This window comes from Dufourea novaeangliae, unplaced genomic scaffold, assembly GCF_001272555.1.
Source record: "Dufourea novaeangliae isolate 0120121106 unplaced genomic scaffold, ASM127255v1 scaffold57, whole genome shotgun sequence".
NCBI lineage: Eukaryota > Metazoa > Arthropoda > Insecta > Hymenoptera > Halictidae > Dufourea > Dufourea novaeangliae.
In genome coordinates, this window is record NW_015373937.1 from 2,250,727 (window position 1) to 2,274,881 (window position 24,155).

Genomic DNA, 24,155 nt, shown 5'->3' on the forward strand with positions numbered 1-24,155 from the left:
CTGACACAGGTCGTCTTAATCTACTTTTGAAACCGCACAATGTTTCCATTGATGCTTGTTCCATTTGCCCACGCAAATTAAACATTTCTCCCAATAATTTGTTATTAAATGAAAGTATCCTACATAAAAAAATAGAACATTCTAGCCTTTTTATTAGGCTGTTGCACATGAAACAGTTATTCTATTACTTTGATAACTGCCAGTATTAACACATTGAATTAGCTTCGTTTAGATTAACCTCAGCTTTCGTTTATTTGACTGATACAAAGTAACGATTCATTCTTATTTAGCAGAGGTATTAAAGTAAACGGACGTTTAGTTTCATAAAATTGCAAATCGATTAGTATAATGCTTCAGAGTTGATTAGACACAGTTCAAGAAAAAAAATAACTGCCTTTAACCAACTCTGAATTACTTTTTTTTCTTGAACTGTCTCTAACCAACTCTGAAGCATTACACTAATCGATTTGCAATTCTATGAAACTAAACGTCCATTCGCGTTAATAACTCTGTTAAAATTGAATCGTTATTCCGTTGCAGTCGACTAAACACAACTATAGGCAGAATTCGATGTGCTAGTATCGGCAGTTTTTCGCGAATATCTCGGAAACTAAGTAACTCCCCCCGTAATATGTATAGGAAAAAGTTGTTCAAAATGTCGAATGTGACAACATATCCAAAACTGATCGCAATCGAAGGGTAGGCAGTTTTTCCGCAGTTTGACTGAAACTTTATTCTAACCAGTTACATCCCTGCCAAAAACGAAAGAAATGATAGAACACACCTCCGACCATCGCTTCCACACGCATCGAAGCACTACACACGAGGCTCGAATCCATTTTATTCAAATACTTTCGTCCCTCACCACGCAATCAACCAAGAAATCGGAAGAAAGCCCTAAAATCCACCATCCAAAGCGACAAGGTAAAGCGATAGATTCGAAGGTGTTTCCATTAAATAACAATATGCGCTAATCTGCGCGCGTCGAGCCGCGAGGATTCCAAAAGAATCCTCGACGAGACGCCACGGGACGACATGCGTGCAGTGCTACCATCCACGCGAAAGCTTTACGCATGGTGATAATTCCATCGATCAAATCCGCCTAGAAAGAAGCGCCGAGAGGAAGACAGAGGCGACGCAGAGGCAGCAGCAGCAGCAGAGCAGACAAAGGCAATCAGCGTCGGCCGGACAAAGAAAGCGGGCGGACAGAGAGGATCGGGCGAAAAAGAGAGGCGAGACAAGATCCTCTAAGAGGGACAGAGAGACCGAGGAGTGTCAACAGCGCGCACGGGTGGACGAATCGGGCATGGTCTGAGATCGATTCGGGACCCGGTGAAATAATCGGCGGATGGCAATCAACCCTTTCGGCGACTATAAAAATTATAAATACATGCATAACAACACAAACAAATTATCCTCCGTGTACCCATTACTGAGAAACGGTCGACGTGGGTGTCATTTAGTTTTTCTTTCTGAAAATACGTTTAATCGTTCGGAATGTTCAACAATAGAGACGCAAATATCGCAGAAGGGTGAAGCTAAAGCAGCGTATAGGGACAGCAGAGTGACCCTGACACGTCGCTACGAGTCGAAAAAAAATGTATCCCGGCAAGCGACGCGTCGTTCAAGCAAGCCTGTGGTCGTTTCCACGAAATACATAAGTACAGTGTTCTTTCCCCGAAACTTGCTACTGGCCAATTACCCGCGATACCCTGTGAACCAAGTTTTTTCTTGCTGGAGAAAGGAACGGTCTACGCGATTAATACCTGGACTGGATCGAAATTTCACTAATAATATTCTGTACGAGTGAACAAGACGACGCACGTGGAAACGAGATTTGAGCGTTGGGCTTTCCTCAGGGATAAAGTGTATATCTTTTGAAGTCATGGCACAGGTGAAGTGGAGGTGACTGATCATGCAAAAGTATAATACAGGGTGGGACAAAAGTAGTATACTCGTATATTATACATTAGTTCCATTAGTTCCTGTACATTGTTACTCCAAACGTTTACCCATATAGGTAACAGAAATTTAACTCCTACCGCACGAATACTTCCGTCTCTCCCTATAATTTTATATTTTTTACAACGTTCCTATATCTGTCCACTCCAAATGTCAAATTTTCTCCCACATACGAGTCTACCACAAGCAAAACTGACTCCACATTCTAGGTTCACTATTAAAACGAATCGTTACCTCCTGTCCGACCAAAACAACAATCACACAAATTCTACAAGCGTAACTTCGTACACACCCAGTATAGAAACGCGCGGACTAGCCGCGTCTACCGACGGTTACATACCTTCTTCCGTTTGCTGTATCTGCGTGTGCCGAACTGTAGGAACTGCATCGCCTTAAAGGCGAACCACTTGGACACATAAACATCGTCCGGTCCGGTCGCGGCGTCCCGGCTGTTCTGTATTTTATGCACCTCCCTCGAGTACTGACATTTCAGATTCGTGATCTTCTTCTCGATTTCAAGCGTGTTGCAGCACAGTATCTCGGCGAGTTCTTGGATCGCACGCTTACGTTTCGCGCGGTCCCGATAACCCCGGGCATTCCAGTCCCATAGGACGCGTCTTTGTTGGTACTCGCGCAGCAGCTCGAGGGTCTTGTCGCGAGTCCACTCCATGGCGAGGCGCGTGTCGTTCGTCTCTGGCTCGTTCCAGACGTCGTAGCTAGACATGGAAGACTCCGTGCCGCGTGGACGTCGCGACGGTCGTCACAGTGCGCGTGTGTCCTCTGTGGTGCCGTAAGTACGTATGTGCGTGTCGTGTGTCTGTTATTTTCTTCCGACGGAATCGAAATCCAGACGACACGACGGGAACACGACGGATACGGACGGACGGAAAACGAACGAAAACGTGTGTAAAACGGCCGGTTGCCGGTGGTCAAGGCGGGCAGGCGGGCGGGTACGGTCTCGTGCGATACCCGTTAATAAATCCTCGACTACACGAGCCGACAACGACGCCGCAGCCGCGAATCGAGCACGCGTTTTAATGATTTTTGCGCGGAGACCCGCCGCGCGCGCTTGGTCGCCTTCCTTTCTTTATTTCCCTTTGCGGAAACCCGGCGGCGAGAGCACGAAGACGGCCGAGTCTGCGCGAACGAGCCTACCCGCCGTTCCACGCCGCATCGTTGAACGTATGAGTGCCAAAGCAGTTTCATCCTTTCGTCGTCCCTCCCTCTCCCCCCCCCCTACTCCACTCTGCACGGACCACACGCTGTCCGGCTCCTTTCCCCCCGTATGCACAGTCCATACACACTCTTCTATTCGCCGGTTCGCTCTCTCCCCTTGTGTATTTCGCATTTCTTCTCACCGCCGGACTCGCTCCCGCTCTCGGTACCTTCTTTGCATTCCCTTCCTCTTTGTTTACCGAACGACCTTGCGCCTCGTTTCGTTCGTTTCTCGTTCCTTTTCACCGGATCCTTTTCTAAGGTTCTTTTCTCTCTTTCTCTCTCTGTTCTTTTGGCTCGAGGTTGCCGCGAATACAGTGACTCGCGGTAATGCTTGTATGGGAATGCGATTGTTGCGAGAAACGTACATTTGCATTTTGGAGTTATATTGTCGATACCGGTGCTGGCATTCGGGGACTAACGATTTGTGTTGGTTATCACGAAGGTGAGACGAGGATCTGTGATTGGTGTAAGTAACCCTTGTTTTCGGTTACAGTGCAAGATCGAAAGTGTCTGAATAGGATTCGTAAACAAGTAATGAGTACTTGGAACATGTAGATGTAAACAGTAATAGACGTACATGTACTAGAGAATTTTTTATATTTGACTTAACCCTTTCAGACCTGAATTTTCTTTTAACCGTGAAAAGAAATTTTTGATTACTGTTTTCCTCTGGAACTCCATCTTTAACAATGCTCTCCTATTTCCTTGTGCGTAACTTTTTTCACTTCATTGTACCCGCCATTTTCACGATGGCACTATGGTTCTTCCGATATTAACACTGTAAATGCACCGATTCACATTTCACATTTCACGCACCCCGAAGACTAATATTTTCCGTTTCAATCACATCATATTAAAATCCACTTTTTTAAATCCTTTCTGCATTGCAGTCACTTAAGAACGCCAGTTTCGTGAGAGCGTTCATGCTGAGGACGCCAATGGGCGTTGAACGAATACGTATTTAAAATAAACACGGCTATAGGATTTCCAGTATTTCCACACACGAATCGTGTACAGCGTTCGAGTCCTATGACTAGCACAGAAAGAGAACAATTATGTTAAAAATACAAAAAATCCGTTTTGCTTTCATATGTAAACACTGATTCGTGCTGTTTATCCGGAATTTTTGTATGCAAAACAAACTTTTCGTGTACATATCGGTTTGAGGCTTAACTGTCATTAAAATCTATTAAATAATAATTAAGTGATTGTATCGATATAATGATAATCGTTAAATCGACTAGTAATGGAGTAAATAAATGAAAATAATGAAATAAATTTCCAAAGTTCATTTGCCAAACTGATTAGCACCACAGAAATTATATTTGAAATTTATTTTAAGTATAAGAAGTCAAGCACCAATCGAGTGATTTGGCACTAAAATTTGATCAGTCACTTTGGCTCGTGAACGCGTCAAATGCGAAAAGGAAAAACGGAAATCACTTTATGCCTCGACTGAATATATTCCACGCGGTACATCGATCTAATTTCACCATAGTACGACCTATCTGATTCGATGGCAATATTTCTTCGGGCGTTCGGCTTGCTTTCACTAAAACAGCATTGTCAGAGCGTGATTGCATGCACTGTACACCAAAGGGGGCCTAAGCGAACGCACGAAATCTCAGATTCGACTTGCACGTGCAATTATTGTAGTCTACGTGCGTGAAACATCGATTTTTATGCGTACGACATTCCATCGGGAACGAAACAATGCCCTGGATTTGCGATTTCGCGAATCAGAATGTGCTATCGCGATTATAGTAGAACCTCGATTACCTGACCCACATAATAAGGAGACAAATTCACTCTGATAAACGGTTTCTTGGGTATTTGGCCTAGAAGATCTACAATTTCGTATACACATGAATAGAAATAGATAAACCAATATCATCTTTGTTCCAATAATCTATATTTAAAAGTATCCAATAATCGAGGTTCTACTGTATCAGTTTATCTCTTATTGTTAGTACAAAAGAAATATATATATACTAGACTCATATAACGTACTTTTACGCAAAGTTTTCTCTGTGTAAAAGATCATTTTTAATGTTGACCTCTTCAGCGATCATTTTTAAGACAGAAGTTTTTTATGCACTAGTAATTATATACTGCTGAAAGCAAGTAGGGGATTATACAAGCCAAACCGAACTCTATTTTCTACAAGCATGGGCGTAGCCAGGGGGCAGGGGGCACTTGCCCCCCCTCCCTCTTGGTCGGAAAAAAGTGATTTTTGCTCCACCCTACAAGAAAAAAATTAGATTTTGCCGCCCCTCCCCCCTCCAAGAATTAGAAAATTTTTGGGTAATATTTATATTGCAGTATAATTTGAAACACAATCAACAGCCTCTATTAACAACACGCATATATTTTCAACGATTTATGACTTTAAAAACAAAATAAAGTGTGTCTAGCTACGTATAGCCTTTTTTACTGTGGCAGTCGATGTGTTAATATTTTTGCTCCTCCCTGACCTGGCTACGCCTATGTCTACAAGTTTCAAAATTTTACTATTTTCAATTAGTTTACTGTTACATATTAGGTGTACCAATAAGTAATACACAATTTTGTGTAAAATAAAAGAAAACTGAAAGTCTGTATTATATCAGTGATAGTCATCCTTAGCTTCCAACATCTTCCGCCATTTTTGAGGAAGAAACTATTGGAAACATGTTATGTATTGAAACTAGGTGTCCAATTTTTATTAAATGTAAATTAAATATAAAACACACATTTACAGTAGTATATTTTACGTTTTAATACGCTTCCCTGAATACTTTCTGCCAGGAAGAGGTGTTAATATCGTAAGGAATTGATGTTAATTTATCAAGCTAACAGCTGAGATAATACTGCACAAAAAAGATGTTAATTTATCAGACTTAAAAATTCTATCGCACTGCTTTTACGTCGTTGACGTAACATCCCTTATTTGCGTCAAGCAATGTATTTTGTTCAGTTTAAATTATACATGAATAATGGCTACATGATGTGACCATTGGTTCTCAATGCCAAAACTAAATGTACACATAATATGTGTCAGTATCGCTGAAGAGGCTGACCAAACATTACACTGAGTCAAATTCGCCATTGCGTACTGAAAAATATACATAAATAATAATTAAATAAAAGTAACAGTAAAAGTATTGAAACCAAATAATAATTATTAATTTTAACAATGGTTCCGAATATTTAATAGAATAATATTAACGACGAAATGACTTAGGCTAATATAAATTTAGAAAAGAAAACCGGAAGTTATAAACGACTCAACCTAGTATTTCAACCGAACAAATAAAATTATCAATTGAATACATGAGATTATCCCAAAAACCTGACCGTTTTTACTAATTTCTTTAATACATTATGTCTTCAATTGAATTATTAATAGATTATTTTAGTCCAGTTAAGTTAAATAGGAGGGATAATGGGAAGTTAACGTACCTGGAAACAAAACAATGTGTCTTCCCGTCACCGGTTGAACCACGTTGCCATCAGCAGCCACCACTCGGAAATCATGACCGGAAATGGACAACCGAACGGGACAGTTGTAAGCATTGGCGTTGATAAGCCGTAATAAATAACGTCCGCCATGATCGACTTTCAAAGTCAATTCTTTGCTCTGAAAGAAAAAAGAAACTGTACTTTAATAAAAAATTCTAGCCATAAACATCTATCCCTAATTATCAACTGTCTATCTTTAATCAAATCTACTCCCGAATAGGTATTATAGAATACTAATACGATTTTGATCATGGGCTTGCCATAAGGGAGCAGGTGGATTGCCTCACCCTACAAAAAAAATTGGATTTTACCCCCCCCCCCTCCCTCTCTTCCCAGAGTTACAAAATTTTTGGGTAATATTTATATGGCAGTATAATTTGAAACACAACCAACAGCCTCTATTAACAACACGTATACATTTTCAACGATTTATGACTTTAAAAACAAAATAAAGTGTGTCTGGCTACGTATAGCCTTTTTCACTGTGGCAGTAAATGTGTTAATATTTTTGCCACATGATTTTGATCATTATTTTTGAAGTTTACGTGAGTTAAAATTATAAACGTTCGATGAGTACAATTGCGGTGAATTTTTTTATATAATTGTAACCATGAAAGTAATATAATAATGGTAAATAACTGCTTCCATTCAGTGTATCGTTACACTTTCATGAATCGAGAAGCAGTTTTTGCGTGGCGACTCTTGTAGTTACATGCATGTGCGTGTTATACAACGTTGCAACGAAGGAAGTTAATGTGCAATTAGTAGGAGTTCTTTAAATAACTATCGAGGCAAATTATGTTTAATAAATGGATCGTTAGGAGATTTGTTGGCGTCGATTCACCGTGACGCTCAACCGACACCTGATGTTTCCGGGGTGAACCGGATGCGGGACTAATTGTAAGTGTTAGTCTGATAATTGTGTCGGTGACTATGAATGTAGCATAAGTCAATTACCCCCTTAAGAGCTCACTAAATTTTCAGAATAAATTCATTTTATACAAATTAAGCACATTGTTATGTTACACCACTTAATTATATTATATAATGTTATACTATGTTTATAAAATTCTATCGAAAACTGTTTTCCAATAAAAAATTCTATGTTTTACAATTACATATTTAACAATATAAAATAATACGTGAATAGTACAAAAGGGAATATCGTATTTTTGTTAAATGTAATATTACGTAGGTGGACCTTAAGGGGTTAAATATTTTGCAGAAATGCTTCCATATTATTGTAATGATCATGATTGAATCGACATGACGCTAAACATGTGATAAGTTTAATTTTTATTAGATTCTTCACTTACATCATTTTCATAATGTCATTTAGGTCATTGGAAATGTATAAATTATTTAATCATGATTAGAAACTGTGGTATCCGATACTCGATCATTATGAAACTGCTTATAGCTGTTACTAAAATATTAAAAATATATTTAGGTAATTAATTTATGAATATTCTAGTCTCCATCGAATAATTTGATTAGACGTCTAATAATTTTATTCATGAATTCATTATTATGCTGAAAGTTAAATAAAAATAAAAATGACTCTTTTAACATACATCAGTAATTCTACAGCATAAGCCGAAATTAACAATATAATCAAAACGGAAGTGTCTTCGTGCACAAAACTAAAGAAAAAAGGCGAGATAATAATTTTTCGTATGGAGCTGTGTTTTAGCAAAAATCGAATGTGAATATTCAACAGTAGATTGCTGATATTTATGCAAATTCGCAGTTCTAATTGCTAGTTTACAAAAATAAAATTTAGACAGCATTTTATTTTCCGTTCTACGTATTTAAAAAACGTTGAATAGTCTTGTAATATTCGAGATAGTACTGAATTTTATTGAAATCTTGGAATACGACTAGCCAATATGTCTGTTCAATGGTGACTATTTCTGCTTGTAATAAAATGTCGCCAACCTGTCCGTTAATCAGTGACTAAATTCACTTGTAATAAAGTATGGCTTATGTGTCTGTGCACTGATGACTATTTCTACTGTTAGTAAAAGGCGGCTCGTATGTCTGTTCACTAATGGCTATTTTTACTTGTACCAGAGCATGGTCAGTGTCTGTCGAATACTAACTGTTTCTACTTTTAATCAAGTATGGTCACGTGTCTCTTCATTAATAACTATTTCTACTTCGAATACAGTGTGTCTTCTACTTCCAACATTTGGACAATATGTCTGTCCAGTACTGGCTATTACTACTTTAGCATACGATCTAACTGATCTGTCTGACTATCACTCACTATTTCTCCTTACATTAAACACTCATGGTTAGACTGAATGTTTACGACAATCCGTAATTTTAGATACCAATTTACATAAATAAAAATTGTATAGAAAATTATATCGTATTAACTAAATTATGCTACTGTATCATAACACGTTGTTACTGTCAATATCGTAAACATTAGCATGAATCAGTGTTTATAGAAATTAACACAAGTACACGTGACTAATAATAAAATTTCCACAAAAACAAAGGTCCATATATAAGTATTAGGACATTCCAGTGGTAGTATAAGTATCGTCCATCAGTTGGACCGGGCGCAGATTATTCGAGTCGCCTGTCATGTTTCGTTCATCGTGACCATAATCCTCTATCACGTTTAATGACAAGCACTAGCCCCCACCCCCCCCTCGTTCTCCCCGCATTATCGGCTAATTAGATAAATCAGTACCTGGCCGTTCAAGAGGAGCTCCGTGGGCGTAGGTGGGTGTAGATGCGAATACCGCGACAGCGGAGTTGGTGGCCTTGATGACAAGAGGAGTATCCTTTCCAGGCTGGGGTCATCCTGTGGTCCTCGAACTGTCAACGACCCGTACACGCCGTCGCCCTGCTGCGAAACTAATAACCCAACTCTTTAAGTCTGTGTGATTCTTTCTTTACTTTTTTTTTTTTTTTGTACGGTTAACGGAGAATGTCAAGGTCGATCATTCTAGCGACCTTAACTCGGGGACTAATGTCAATATTTGTCTTGCTTGAAGACGAACGGTAGGAGACGCTTTAATAAGAGGACAATAAGATTTTGATTTTGACGTTTATCATATTTCAAGAAGTGCGGAAGGAGATACTTTTTCTTCGAGCTCGCGACTAACGATTGGAGGATGATTAAATATTTGGGACTTCGATGACCCTGGGAAGAAGGTGAATTTAATATGTAGACTGCGGAGGTTTATGCAAATTCGAATTTCGAATTCTATACTGGAGGCTTTAATGCGTTAATAATAACACGTAAACAGCGTTAAACATTATTAGAATTTTTCTTTCATTGCATTTTCCAGGTTAAGTGATGCCATTTATGCGTAAACATCCACAGTCTGGTAATAAGGGTAAAAATTGACCCAGATCCGCCATCGAATGGTTAACACGGAATATTGTGTATAATACGGTATTTAACCGTTTTTAACCGTTAATAACAAATTGCTAGGACAGTAATATACTATTAACCCGTTAACGGATTCATAAATCTCTCTAAGATTACCTAAAACTAATAATTTTTTAATATTTACTCTAGACTCATTTCTCATTATTGAAATGACATCTTTTTAACGGGCATTATTCTACTGAATTTCAGTATATATTTATCTATTAAAAATATTAAACTCAAATTTGTTAAATAAAAAATATAAAAAAAATATTAATAAGGGTAAAGAAAAAAATAATGTATAAAATACAAATTTATTTGACTAGATTAATTATATTAATTGAATAAATAATAACTTTTATTGACTAAAAATATATCATCAGTACGTTAAAACTCTCGTATTAGTGATTTAAAGTTGACATAATTTCGTGCTCACGTTGCTTGTCTTGCCAAATGGTACAAACTATTAAATTCCACACAAATTTTGCGAATAATCCACGATTTCGGTAGAACTGATTTGTATCAAATTTATTCTTTAATTACTCAATTATCTTCCGCAACACTACTTAAATTACTTTCTAAATCCACCAGACTTGATTGTGCAATACTATTTATAATAGACATGATCTATTCTTTCTAATGTTTTTCTATTCGATTTTAAAGTTTTATACGTTAATGGAGACTCTCCAACAGATGGCATTACTATACTGGTGAAATTTACCACATCAGATGGATCAATTAAGGTTAAATTGCTACTTGTCGAACTGTTATATCACTATTACTTTCCATTTCTATACGCGACAGTCCAGATGATCCTGGTTCAGTAAATGCAGTTCTAGCCTGTTCCTTACTTTTTTCTCGATATAACTGCACACGACAAATTGTACAAATGAACATTGTCTTAGTAAGAATAGAATGTGAACGACACATCTGTAATGATACTTTTCGAAGTCCTTTTGTACAACGACTATGTCCCTTTTGGTTCAAGGGATTGCAACACCACTGACGCCCCATTTTTGGAAATCGACTCGTAGATTGAAAGACACGCGTGATATGGAAGTTCTCCAAAGACTGAAAACTCGGAAGGACGCGATACCTATAAATATATAGCTTCCTAAAAGTTTATTGCCATCTTGGAGTAATCTTGTATGCCAAAAATGCCTGCAAGATGTTTTAAATCGAAACCAAGTCGTAGTTTATTGCTGTTATTTGGACAGCATGAAGTAGTCCAAAAATACAGTAAAATGGGCATAGAATATATTGGCCAAGAGTGAGATAGTAAAGCTCTTTTGCAGGTATAAATGACCCCACTGAGACTAGCACGAGAACTATCGATATTGTTTTTAGACCTCATTGGAATAATCTGGAGTGGTACCGGTAAGATAAATTATTTTACTTGAAGTGGGATGCACTGCTGTCTTTAACAGCTTACTACGATGTTAATATGAACCACACTACTTTATTGATAAGCTCACTTTATAGAAAACACTTCTACGAATACGGTATTATTTTGTTCGGATTTTTGAAATCGCGACCTCGAGCCGAAATTTGCAACATAAATATTCGTTTATAATTTTCAGTACTGCGAAAATGATTTTTCAATCTGAAGAAAATGTATTCAGGAAAGCTGACCCTTCTCGATTAAAACAAAGAAAGAATCAACTGAATACGATAAATAGTTTCTGAGATATAAATTCATAAGTACAATCCATTTTTATAAAAATTGACAAAAATCGTGAAATTATAACGCCTGTATTTGTTAAACAAACTCGAACTTGAAAAATGATTACTTAAACCGCCCCTAATTCTACGTGGACTATTCTACGTGGTTTATTAGTTTTCCTATTAACAAAAAATGAAAGTGAAATGGAATATCAAACAGATGTGTAATAATTTCTTGTCCAAATATAATGAAAATATTTAACGGGAATAATATTAGAAAGCATAATTAATGCAACTGTTAGTGATACAAAGTTTCTTTATTTAAACAAGCTTAAAAGTGAACGCGCCATTTTTTTTATTGATCTACGTTAATCTTACTTTGCTTGATATTGCACAATAAAAATGGTAGCAATATTATATTTAAATAAACGAAAGAAGTGTTTCCTTTTTAATATTAATTCACATGTAATATTCGAGTTACTTTTTTCATTATTTCGTGATTGTATCTATTCTTTCGAAACGAAAATTTTAGTTTACATAAGACATGACGAATATTACTCAATTTCACTTTCTCGTTTTTACCGTGAATAGTTTCAGATTGTTTGTATACCTCCATTTACGTAAAATGCAAATCAATTTATCAATTCGTATATACAAAATACTGACATCTTGAAAATAGAAACTTTTATTTGAATTTTTGTTAATTTTAACCATAATCAAAACGTATTAATTTATTTAAATGCAAATAATAATGAAATCATACTTTACATTTCTTTTTATTATATATGTATGATTTTTATCTATGTAACTACATTTATAGAAATTATTAATAAAAAGAACGTTAGATATATGTAAGATATTAGAATATTAGATAATGTAACGTTAGATTACACAGTGATGTGAAGTTGAAAATAGAAATTTTTACTTAATACAAAAAATGTTTAATAATAAATTAGAAGTTTATATCCCTTTTTATAAAATATATAATATAACAATGTTAAATAACTACAATGTTAAATAACTTCTCTTTCACAATTCCATACATTTAAGAAAAATGTTTCATAATACCTGGTTATCCATGGAGGTTGCCCGTTACGTATCGTTCTACTTTTGTTTTACGCAACTAGAGAACAAGAGTATTATACTCGAGTGTATAAAAAAGAATAAATCTAAGGACAGATATTTAAGATTGCCACATTTGACGTTTGTTATACGTCAGAACCTCTCTTCGAGCACTGGGTGAAAGAGGGAGGTAGTACGTAACCTAACTTCTACACGGTTTCAACATTATTGATCTACTTTGATTTTGCTTCCCCTGCCGGAAGTAGAAGTCGTTCTATAGCGCGGGAATTTTGTACTGCTTTCATAACGGACCATAGTAAAAAAATGTTAATTTACTTTAAAGCATCGGTTAGTGAATGTAAAATAAAATTAACAACTGTAATAATTTTACTAAACTTCATTAATAAATATAAATACTTCAATTTTCGTGTTCCATTTCGAGATATCATGTATCTGGTCATTAAATAACTACGGTAGTCAAGTGTCGTTTATTATCAGATATAAAGAGTGTCTTGAATTAAAGTTTGATGTATTATTAAAAATGAAATTGTATGTATTAAATGCTGATACTTCAATTGACAAAATAAATAGTAATTCTGGTGGAAAATAGTATTAAACTTGAAACTGCTTGTAATGTTGTTTATACTTTGAATATTTAGTGCTCCTTTCTTCATTATTATTCATACAATTACAGACGAATAATTGTACTAATAGATATCAAAATGAACGATGTTATTAGTTTTGATTAAACTTACGAAATTAAGATTATATTGATTTTGAGATAATCAAACTGTTCATATATTTTTGTACTTTGTTTTAATAATAGTAGGGTGGACGGACCAGTAAATGATCATTATACATAAGAAGGATTAAATCAAGATATTAAAATAAGCAAATGATTAAATATTGATGTCTTTCAATTCCTTGTATCACTTTCAAACCATTTTCCTGCTACTGGCTAGAAATGTTCATTTACTGGTGAAACCAGTATTTTTCCAATTTTCCAAATTGAAACTTGTACGTTATTAAAAGATATAGATTTAAAAAAATCTAATTTTCATGTGTCAAATATTTATTAGTGTTATTATCATTTAAAATTCGACTTTAATATTTACAAAATCTCTTAAGTGTTTATTCATTTGTGTATTTACCCTACTCTATGTTATTTATTTATATTAACTTTGTAGAATTTCAAGAGGCTTTCTTACCTAGATGTGCATGGTAGAAATATGTACCAACACTTTCCGGTTTCAATTTGTATCGGAAGCCGCCAAATGGCAATACTGCGCATTGAGTAACCATCGGAACACCATCCATATGAGCGGACCCTTTTTGTTGCAGTCCATGCCAATGTAAAGATAATTCTTCGGATCCCAGTCGATTATACAAAAGTACTTCGATAGTGTCGCCGTGACAAACCTGAAATTCCAATGGTAATTAAAGAACAACGAGTAAAAAATGTTCATTTTTTTATTTACGAAATTATTGTACTTCGTGATGAAATAATGCCCACCGAATTATTAACAAGAGAAGCCTTTCGTTAATATTTGAACGTTTATATTTTAACAAAGCCAATTTTTTTACGTAGAATTTGAAATTTAGCTTTGCACAAGAGATGTTTGAAGTGTAAGAGTACGGTACGTACTTTAAATTATAAATTTGCATTATTCATTAATTATTGAACTTGTTCTTGATTTGAACAATTTTTAATTAACTTTCCATTTCAAAATTTTACCAATTACATGTAAATAATGAAGTACAGCAAGACGTACCTTGTGTTTATTTTTATTTTCAAAGCAAAATACTCATTCTGCGTTGGTTAGAGGCAGTTAAAGCAAAAAAATCACTGATTCAAGAAAGATATATACTAATTCTGTATTGGTTGGAGACAGTTTAAAAAAAATATATTTTTTCAAATTCCTCACGGAACCACAAAATTACTAAACGAAACCATAAAAAATTTAAATTGTACGAACATTTGCAAGACTTAAGAAACGGACATTCCTAAAATATGTGACATTTAAGTCTTGAGAACATCCGTAGGACTTTCGGGGCGGATGTTTCTAGAACATCCGAAATTTAATTCTTACTGGATGTACGGTGCTATTTGGGCAGGTTTAAACAATTTCCAAAGATTTCTGATTACCTCAATACGAGGACCCGGGCTCTTCCCATTGATTCCCAAATAACGGTTCCTCGGAATCCCTTCATGGCCAATCACCGATTCATCGACGATTTTGGAGCAGTTGCGCTCACTGCAAATACCAAAAACAATCGCAAAATGTATGAAATATGCGAAAAAACTTTATTTCCTTACCATAAATCACATTTAACAAAAGTCTAAACATCGTCTGGAAGTTATGTTTTATTTTTTTACTAAGAGAATAAATTATCGACGCAAAATGTATTGTTCGTTATTCAAACTAAAAACAATAGAATTTTGTAATAACTTGAAACTATATAAATACGTTTAGAACACGTTTGAAATGACTTAAACGTTAGATAAACACGTCTCGAACTTGGCCGCGAACAAGATTGCTGTGATAATTACCCTTCCGTTACAGAAGTCGCGGCATATAATGCTATTATCGAGCTTTATTGTACACAAAACGGTTATACGTATTTGTAGTCGTGAGTGTCAAAACCTGTTGGAAACCGTAAAAATCCAAGATGCACTCTGTGACGAAGCGTGTCAACCGTTACTTCGCGGATTACATTGGACATTATATACATATACATTTACCGTAACACGGAGATTGACCGAGATTCAAACTGGTTCGCCACTGCCAGACAATAATCCACATTTGATTTTTCAATCATATTATTCTTTCATCTTTTATAAAATAAACATTTTTCTATCGTTGGAATATTAGTGTCCAATCGTATGAACAAGAGAAGCGTCATAGTACTGTTTTATAAATAATAACTAAAATATATTTATTTATACCGAGCTGCCGAAAGTAGACGTGGAATCAGTTTTTGTATCACTGGATTTAAAAACGTTATTACTAAGGAATGTTTCGGGGACCATTTATGCACTACTGGTTCTCGTCTCACCTGATAACGGCAGGTAATTCGCTGACGAAGAATTCGTAGCGGCACAGTTTTTTCGAGGATGATTCGTCGGCACATGGGCGCAAACACTCGTGATAATCGCCATCTGATTTAAAGAAAAGAAAAAAAAAACGAGAAGTTAGGTCAGTAATCGAATCCTTACTTTATAGTAACGACTTTAATGATGTAAAATCAACTGATCCCTTTAAAGTTTCACAAATTAATACAGCACAATGAACGATTAAAATAACTTTCACCATAACTTTACAATTTTTGTTCAGAACGATGAATTAAAGGGTGAATCAAGCAAATCACTTTTCATACTGTCAGATCGTGGTTCCCCAAAAATAACAGAATTATTTTTAAATTTTCACTGGCACAGGAAGTAACACTCAGGAGGAATCACTTCAAATGAACTTTCACGAATTCACTTTAAATGATACGAATTTCAAAACTGACTGCTTTTTTTCTTCCGTTTGATGACATATTCATTTTCTCACCCTGTGTCTGAGACGTCGATGCTCCCAGCGAAATTAACGAAACGACAAGAACCAAAAAATTTTCGAACCGCGGCATTGTAACCCAGGTGATTCGGGTTCGGTTGTAGGTCGTCGAACTATGTCGAGCGCAGTGTTATCATCGCGAGTCACGAGCCAACGATGACCCGGGAAGTGGACGGCGCGGCGATGTTACGCGATTCACGATCAAACGACGACTCGATTGAATCCGTCCCGGTTGGTGAAAGCAAGGCCTAGGCTAGTCCTAGTTACGCAAGTTGCGTTCGATGCACATTCAGATTTTTTTCTTTCGTCGGAGGACACTACAACCACGTGGCTACTGTTACCGAATCCAAGAGTGATTCAACAGAAATTGGTAATCGATTTTACAAATGGTGAATAAATATCACACAATGTGTTTCTTTTGGCTTTATTCAACGTACACTCACTGATGAGACTTCCATGTACCTAATTTGACATTACAAAATGTTAGATGGGCACGAATATACAGGTGGATTGCATGTAGAAAAATATTTACAGAGCACTATCAGTAATTGAATATAAAGTCAATTTCCTGTTAACAATTTCTATTTATAATACGTTACACAATTTCTCTAGAAATTTTCGAGATACTTTATCTGCAAAAGTACAGTAGAGTATTATTGCGTTAATAGTGCAAAACGCGTTATTGTAATATTAATCGTTTCAACACTGACCTAGTGAGCTTGTATGCGACTACTACATTGGTATCTTAAGAATGTAACAGTAAAACAGTGATAATAGAGTTTTAACAAACGTAGCAATAAATAAATGCCTATAATTAATTAATTCAAGTTATTTCCATGTTGATTCGTGTATAAAACAAATCTGAACGATTCGGTTCAAAGAACAGTATTTCCTCTTCAAGTGGATATTGCTAAATTAGTTTTGTAACACTTTAAACTACACAGTGGCACTCCAGTCTTTGAGCACGAATATTTTTTCAGATTTTTACATTCATTTACGCCACAGAGGATTTGGGCTGGAGGTTCTCTTCTGTAAACAAGAAATATAACAAAACAGTATGATCGATTATTGGTTTTAATTAAATTGTTCCAAATTTTCAAATAATTTCTACTCACCCTTGTGTAGGCTGCAATGGAAAATCTTCTCCTGGAGGTAACGATATTGAGCTTCTCTCGATTGTTAATCGATACGTAACTAAAGGAACTTGTCTTCTGGAAGGTTTTCCTTTACTAATAACTTTAGAGGCTTTGGATTCTTGTTTCTTCAATAATCTCTCCATTGTTTTTTTCTATGAGAATTCATAGAATATATCGGATTATATCATAATTACATCATAAAGATAACTTGTAAAGAAGAACAGGAAAACTACCTTATCCTTTTCTCTTTTCTCATCAGCAAGTTGCTTTCTTTTTAAAGATTTAAGAGCAGCCTTTTGTATAGCTTCAGCTGTCATAACTTTTTCTTTGTATCCAGTTGGTAAAGACATAAGTTGTTCTACACCTGGATTTGGTTCTGTATCAGTCTTCCTTTCAAACATCGCTCTTTGACGTGCTGTCATTAGTTTTGGATCCTTTGGTTTAATTTTCTTTAATTCATCGTCAACCTAGAAAACAACAAAAAAATTGGTAACTTACAACAAGTAGATATTTAAGCTTAAGAATTATATCTGTTAATTGAGTTTTATCAAAATCTTTCAGATTTATTTACCTCTTCCAGTTTTCCAGACTCTATTGCATCAAGCCATCGTTCCTCTTCACTACTAGTACCACTATCCTTACCTTTATTACCCTTTGGAACTTTTTTCTTTGTTGTGGCTTTTGGTGATGGTGCAGTACTTGAACCCGCAACACTGAGATTAGCTGTTTTTATCACTTTCTCACGAGGCTTTTCTAAACTACAATGTAACATTAATACTATGTTACTTGAATATTCTTAGAACTGTATTTATTTCTCTTGGCCATTAAATTTGTATCTCATGTACCTTTTATCATCATCCTTCTTCATTTTAACTCTAAATGCTTTCTTCTTCTCCATTTCAATAGGAACATCACTAAAACCTTCACCTTCATCGTGCATTGGTTTCTTTTTCTTATGCTTTTTATGTTTGTGTTTTTTATGTCTCTTTTGTGGACATATTTCATTAGTTTCTAAAAACATGAATAGTGTATAAATACGAAAAACATTACAAATTGAATAAAACTAAACACATGTATTCCGATTTTTAAATTTCCCGCAAAATATTTTCCCGTTAGGCGCCATTGTGGTTTTGGCTGCTGATGTTTCTTCGCCGAGTTGACTATCTCAAAATTGTTCAATTAACCCCAGCGACGAAAATCATAAGAAAGAAGAAATTAATAAATTCGACCGTTGTTGTATTAAAAAAATATTAATCGTTCAGTATATAGGGAGTCGTACCTACAGTTATATCTTCATCAGTGCTTATGTCTTTCGTCTTACCCATTATATCGAATAGCTGTGCCGCTTCAACTGTCAAAGTAGCAAAATGTTGAAGTCAGTTGAAGCACAATGTGTCCTATACAGCACTTACAGCAGTACCAGCACCAGCACAGCACCAGTAGTACGGGGAGTACCTTCGTTCTGAGTCGCCACCGCTATTTAAAAGGAAAGGTTACACCATTTGGCGCTTAAAAATTAATTCATTCCAACTTAAAAAATGAAATTTATTTGTTCACATACAAAATTTATTTTAGTAATCTCAGACTGTATATTGAGAAATATTATACATATACTAACGATGGTAAATTACAGAGTGTTGTTAATTATTAATTTATTAATTGGTTATAACTATAGACGATCGAAGTGGATTTCAGAGAAAATATAGAATATACCACTTAGTGAAAGTAATTATAGTTATTAACTATTATTTAATTAAATAATTACAAATGTATCGTAGCGCAACTCACAAACAATACCGTATACTTGCCCCAATTATTAATGAAAACAAATTCAATTAATAATAAACTGTTGATTCTAATCTTCGTTATAAAATTTGTCATTGATTATGATTACATAATTCGAAAGTTATTTTGGTATCAATAATGCATCAAATACAATTATTTAACATTATTTTTATTACACATTTGCAATTTTCACATTACAGTAACATTTATTCATATTTTAATCGCGTATTTAATATATTGTAGAATATTTTAATAAAATAATTTCGGGCAAAAAAAAATCTGTCATTAACATATATAATATATAATTATATTTATGTATTGAGTTTTATTTGTATTTCTATTTTGCTAGTTTATTGTACTTTTGGCACATATAATTCAATCTTTTTCTTCATACTTTATAAAAATATCCTGTATTTCACACAACAGTTATTTCATATATTTAATGGCCCCACTTGTTGTAAATGTATTTTTCTTGACTAAAATTTGAAGAAAAATGTTTTGCAAATCAGTCTTTTTCTAGCACGTATGTAATTTATATAGCACAAATTAACATGTCACAATATTAATGCTACATATAGTTCTATAAGGACTATAGTGTAGTAATGTATTTATTCTAAAATGATACAAAATATAATATTATCATTGTTTGTTTACAAGACTTGTAACAATATTTATACATGGAGTAGGGTCATTCCTATGAAGTGGATCACACATATTAGTTAATTTTTTATATTACAACCATTCAATGTTTTATTTTTGCCTTTTGTGAATTAATAAAGATTTTGGAAAAAATAAAGACAAATGCGAACACCTTGGAGGCAATAGCCTGACAAATATTACTTGATGTTTGAACAATATTATCTTGATTCTTCAGAAGTTAAAACATGTTTTACTGTGTTTAAATTATGAGCTAATTGACTAAAAAAAATATTTAATGAAAATAAGAAGTGCCCATTTAATAAATAAACCATGGTTACCCCATGAATTTTTATGCAAGGTAGGAGTTTCTTGTAAGAAAACAAATAATCAGTACAATTGTTAATTCACTTTTAGCAACAACTAATTTTATTATTTTACATATGAAAATATCTAATTTGAATAAATAATAGTGACAGTTTTATGTGACCATACACAAGACACTAAAATTATGTATACTCAACCGTGAAATATTGTCTTGTATTCAGGAGAATAATTAATTTAGGACATACTGTAGAAACTATCCTACACATTTTGGAATGCACAGAATTTACTAAAAATTGTTATATTATTCATGACGCAGGACCCATGTGCATAATTTTAAGTAACACTGAAGAATCAATTATATTTTTAATTAACCTTTTTTATATCTGACCAATAGTATTTTATGTATTTCTTGTTGGTGTTTACTCTACAATACCTTTTAAGCAGATCAATAGATTTTTTAAATTGAAAAATGGAAACAAAAGCATTGAAATAATATATTATTAATTTATTGACATATGTAAAATTACTTCATAAGAAAGAATATAAATATATCGAATTTATAATAGTACTAGTAGTAATAATAAGTACAATAATAATACTTATAACAGGTAACAATGCAGTTCTACATTGCGTAACTTTTTCTAGAATTCATTATTCTAAGTACCTGCTTAAAAGTTATTGTACAGCATAAAATAGCAGATAATTTCATCAAGTACAGGTTGGCAATTTTGACTTACATCTGACATGAACATTTGGCACATAAATAGTACTCACATTTTAGTTCTCTTAAATATACTTATTTTCATATTTTCAATACGAAAATAAGGAATAAGAAAACATATTCTAAATCAGAATTGTCTGCAAATGATTTCAGGCGTGTGAAATAATTATAATATACAATTATATGCATACAAAAAAATGAAAATGTGATGTGAAACATAACGCCTTAATTTCTACAATAAAATAGGAAGAAAGACATATATTTACATATGAAATGTTCACATATATGTATAGTTCTTTGTATGTTCCCTTTTTTCACACATCCTTATACTGGCTTGCATCTTACGGACGAGAACTTGAATGACGCTAAGTCTTGGATAAGGAATGGTAAAAGGCAGAGTACTACAATGGGCCAGGCTATTAAGGCTGACCACCACCACATCAGATTGTAAAATGTTTTAAAGTACAAAGCATTATAAACATTTCGTTCATTTTTTATTTTTATCGGATAGTTCGATTTCCTGCATATATTAACGATTTTATAATCCGATGTGTAATCAAGAAGTCTATGCATGATGTTAGATATATCGTATTAATTAATAATTGTAAATAGGGCAGAGAGATGTGGGACGACAAAACCAAACGCAGGTCAAAATTGCCGTACTACTAGCGTTCGACTCTGTTCGAACTATCGGAGCCCACAGGGCCGACCGACGCACCGGGCTAAAACTTGGGCCAAAAGGCGTATGGAGCCCAAACTCGAATTGTCAGGGTTTGGAAACCCTGAGACAGCCCGGTGCGTGTAGTCCTAATATGGTGGAAGCCTGCCCAGATAGCCCTGATGTGGAAGGAGTCAACCCTAATAGCTTCGCCCGTTGCAGAATTCTGATAAATGGGGCAAGGTTGGGTCAGTTGGTGTTTTGTTTGTTGGAGCGAAGGCGAGCCAAGCTTGAACGCTCACCCTCTTCTTCGTCTGATGTACAAGGCGGTGCACTACTGCCTGTATCACATGAGGAAGTTGCTTGCATCAGTTCTTGGTCAGGACCATTTCGGTTCTCATATAACAAAATATTCAATGTCTCTTCATAAATTCGGGTCTCTGGAAACTCAACCTGTGCACAATGAATTAAAATTTTACTTTCTCTCATTAGAGTCAATTTGAGTAACATTTTATATCACCATTTAATATTACTTTTGTGTGTTTTTTATCAGTTGTGTATACAATGGAATGGCAACAAACTTCTGCAACTTTACGGCCATGGCCATAAAATGTCCAACAACATATTTCACTGGAGCCAATCACATCTTTAATAAATAGTACTCTACCACTGAATGTGAGGGACATTTTGTCAAACAGTTCTATATTTTTTAACAAATTGTCATCTGATGTACTGTGAACATAAGAGTTTATATTTATTTGTTCTTTGCTTGACTGCATACTGTAATTTGTATGAAATGGATAATATTACATTGTGTATGAGTATTTATTATTGTGCCTATTAATAAGCAACTTCACTACTGGTTTAGTAGTGTTTGTAACTAATACTAGCACTTCTTTTTGAGAAGTAATTAGTGGAACTCTACAAATAGGTTCTGCTTCCCTCTTCTTTCGAAGAAGTGATTGCTCACAAGACTCAACTAATGCACTGATACAATAAAACTTTGCTTCTGCACGTAATTCCGCCATTTCTCTTGTGTTCTCAGGTAATGGGACCGAACCATCTCTTAAGAAATTTAAGATAGTTCCAAAGTGTTTACCACACCTGTCTATTAATATCCACCCTGTAAGTGAGATTCATAAAACTTTAATACGAAGTGACAGTTATAAAAAGATATTACTCTAAAAGTTGATTTAATGATTATATACACTTTTCTAAATAGTAACATTGGTGTGAAGTTCATTTATGTCGATAGTCTTCTGGTAAGTTATTGGATATTTTAGCAGTGTTCTAAATGTGACGGAGTACTAGAATGAACAATACAGCATTAAAATGTAGTAATTATGTTACTTCTTACCTTCAGAGTCTGTGTGAATTTCCATGCGACCATTAAACATATCACGTAACATAGTGTCATGTTTCTGAAGTGTAGCTAAGGTTGAGCTGACGATATATCGAAATGTCAAATACTGTTATTGATTTTATCAAGTGTCAAATTTAAAATATAAGTGTAAAAACGGAGCGTTTCGATTCTGCGGTATATAATGTGAATGATACTGGACAACCAATATGAAGATACTTTTACATAGCATTTATGGGCTTTATCTTACATATTGAAATGTCATTAAATGCTATTATTCACTGATCTTTAATATCTTGCGATTCGATAAGAAAAGCACTTTACCATATCCCTATTTTAGTCAATAACTGGTATAAAAAAAATGAAGCTCGCTCAAGCACGCGTAGGCGCGACTACTCAGAGTCGATCGTTTATTTATTTGAGTAGACGAATAAACATTTGTTAAAATATAGGATTTAGATTGATAATTTATGAAGATTCATAGGAGGACAACAAGCGATTTGAGTAGCAATGACGTCAATTTTTAATCAATAGTTGTTGAAATTTTCCCGTTTGTTTGATTTTTAAGTTCCAACGTTTAACGCTAGATGACGCTAAAATCAACGTTTTTTTTTATACTTCGTTATTTTATTACAAACTACATGATTATAGCGCTGTTTTCAACAGGTTTTGTTACTCGATATTATTGCACTAGAGTTCAGTAAATAATACATCATTTGTAGAATGTATTTGTTATTATAAATTAATTAGATTATTTATATTTTTTCTAGTTTCAACATTTCAAGATGCTTAAGCATTATCGTTATCGATATTGAAATACATGTAAGTATGTACATATATATGTACATACATATTAATTAACCATAATGCTATTGACAACTGTCATTGCATAACATTTACGGATAGGGATACTAATAACTTACAATTTGTCGTTGAAAGAAATGTTTCTTAACAATTAAACCACGAGATAAATATTTTATGTATTGGGATGACATTAATTATATAATTTTAATAATGACTGGAATATGTGATCTACATTTCCCTTGTTATATATTCACATAATCGTACCTAATTAATTATTAATTTACGATTAAAAAGTATTAGTAATTAAAAATTTAGTTTCAAATAAATAATACAGTATATTACCTTCCTAAAGTTGCATTACTTGGTTTTGTCAAC

General features: G+C 34.4%; 4 protein-coding genes across 4 annotated transcripts in view; all 4 read right to left on the bottom strand.

The window, feature by feature from the left end:
• LOC107185405 overlaps nucleotides 1–2,828 on the bottom strand; it is a 4,392-nt gene extending 1,564 nt beyond the window's left edge. The window contains exon 1 of the mRNA XM_015573071.1: nucleotides 2,303–2,828. Coding sequence (XP_015428557.1) covers nucleotides 2,303–2,686 — 384 coding nt within the window. The 5' untranslated portion in view covers nucleotides 2,687–2,828. The remainder of the gene's footprint in view (nucleotides 1–2,302) is intronic.
• LOC107185379 (laccase-4-like) overlaps nucleotides 1–16,426 on the bottom strand; it is a 29,637-nt gene extending 13,211 nt beyond the window's left edge. The window contains exons 1-6 of the mRNA XM_015573045.1: nucleotides 16,351–16,426; nucleotides 15,854–15,956; nucleotides 14,943–15,051; nucleotides 14,005–14,215; nucleotides 9,386–9,552; nucleotides 6,622–6,799 (exon numbers count right to left, since the gene is read on the bottom strand). Coding sequence (XP_015428531.1) covers nucleotides 6,622–6,799; nucleotides 9,386–9,552; nucleotides 14,005–14,215; nucleotides 14,943–15,051; nucleotides 15,854–15,956; nucleotides 16,351–16,426 — 844 coding nt within the window. The remainder of the gene's footprint in view (nucleotides 1–6,621; nucleotides 6,800–9,385; nucleotides 9,553–14,004; nucleotides 14,216–14,942; nucleotides 15,052–15,853; nucleotides 15,957–16,350) is intronic.
• Nucleotides 16,427–17,249: 823 nt separating this feature from the next.
• Nucleotides 17,250–18,814, bottom strand: LOC107185380 (INO80 complex subunit B). The gene is made up of 6 exons (XM_015573046.1): nucleotides 18,769–18,814; nucleotides 18,335–18,500; nucleotides 18,061–18,247; nucleotides 17,723–17,956; nucleotides 17,469–17,641; nucleotides 17,250–17,382 (listed from the first exon to the last, which is right to left on the bottom strand). Exons 1-6 carry the CDS (start codon nucleotides 18,812–18,814, stop codon nucleotides 17,250–17,252), a joined length of 939 nt encoding a protein of 312 aa, XP_015428532.1.
• Nucleotides 18,815–21,308: 2,494 nt separating this feature from the next.
• Nucleotides 21,309–23,025, bottom strand: LOC107185381 (BTB/POZ domain-containing adapter for CUL3-mediated RhoA degradation protein 3-like). Its single transcript, XM_015573047.1, has 4 exons — nucleotides 22,974–23,025; nucleotides 22,427–22,739; nucleotides 22,150–22,348; nucleotides 21,309–22,069 (listed from the first exon to the last, which is right to left on the bottom strand). Exons 1-4 carry the CDS (start codon nucleotides 23,023–23,025, stop codon nucleotides 21,866–21,868), a joined length of 768 nt encoding a protein of 255 aa, XP_015428533.1. The 3' UTR covers nucleotides 21,309–21,865.
• Nucleotides 23,026–24,155: the final 1,130 nt, after the last annotated feature.

What these genes read in the sequence shown, in the direction of transcription:
- LOC107185380 (XM_015573046.1), bottom strand. Translation starts at nt 18,814, where the DNA reads ATGGGTAAGACGAAAGACATAAGCACTGATGAAGATATAACTGTAG. An exon ending in TGATGAAGATATAACTGTAG is followed by an intron (nt 18,501 to 18,768) that starts GTACGACTCCCT and finishes TCATGTTTTTAG; the next exon opens with AAACTAATGAAATATGTCCA. An exon ending in CCATTGCAGCCTACACAAGG is followed by an intron (nt 17,383 to 17,468) that starts GTGAGTAGAAAT and finishes TCTTGTTTACAG; the next exon opens with AAGAGAACCTCCAGCCCAAA.
- LOC107185381 (XM_015573047.1), bottom strand. Translation starts at nt 23,025, where the DNA reads ATGTTACGTGATATGTTTAATGGTCGCATGGAAATTCACACAGACTCT. An exon ending in AATAAATACTCATACACAAT is followed by an intron (nt 22,349 to 22,426) that starts GTAATATTATCC and finishes TTATGTTCACAG; the next exon opens with TACATCAGATGACAATTTGT. An exon ending in CTGATAAAAAACACACAAAA is followed by an intron (nt 22,070 to 22,149) that starts GTAATATTAAAT and finishes CATTGTGCACAG; the next exon opens with GTTGAGTTTCCAGAGACCCG.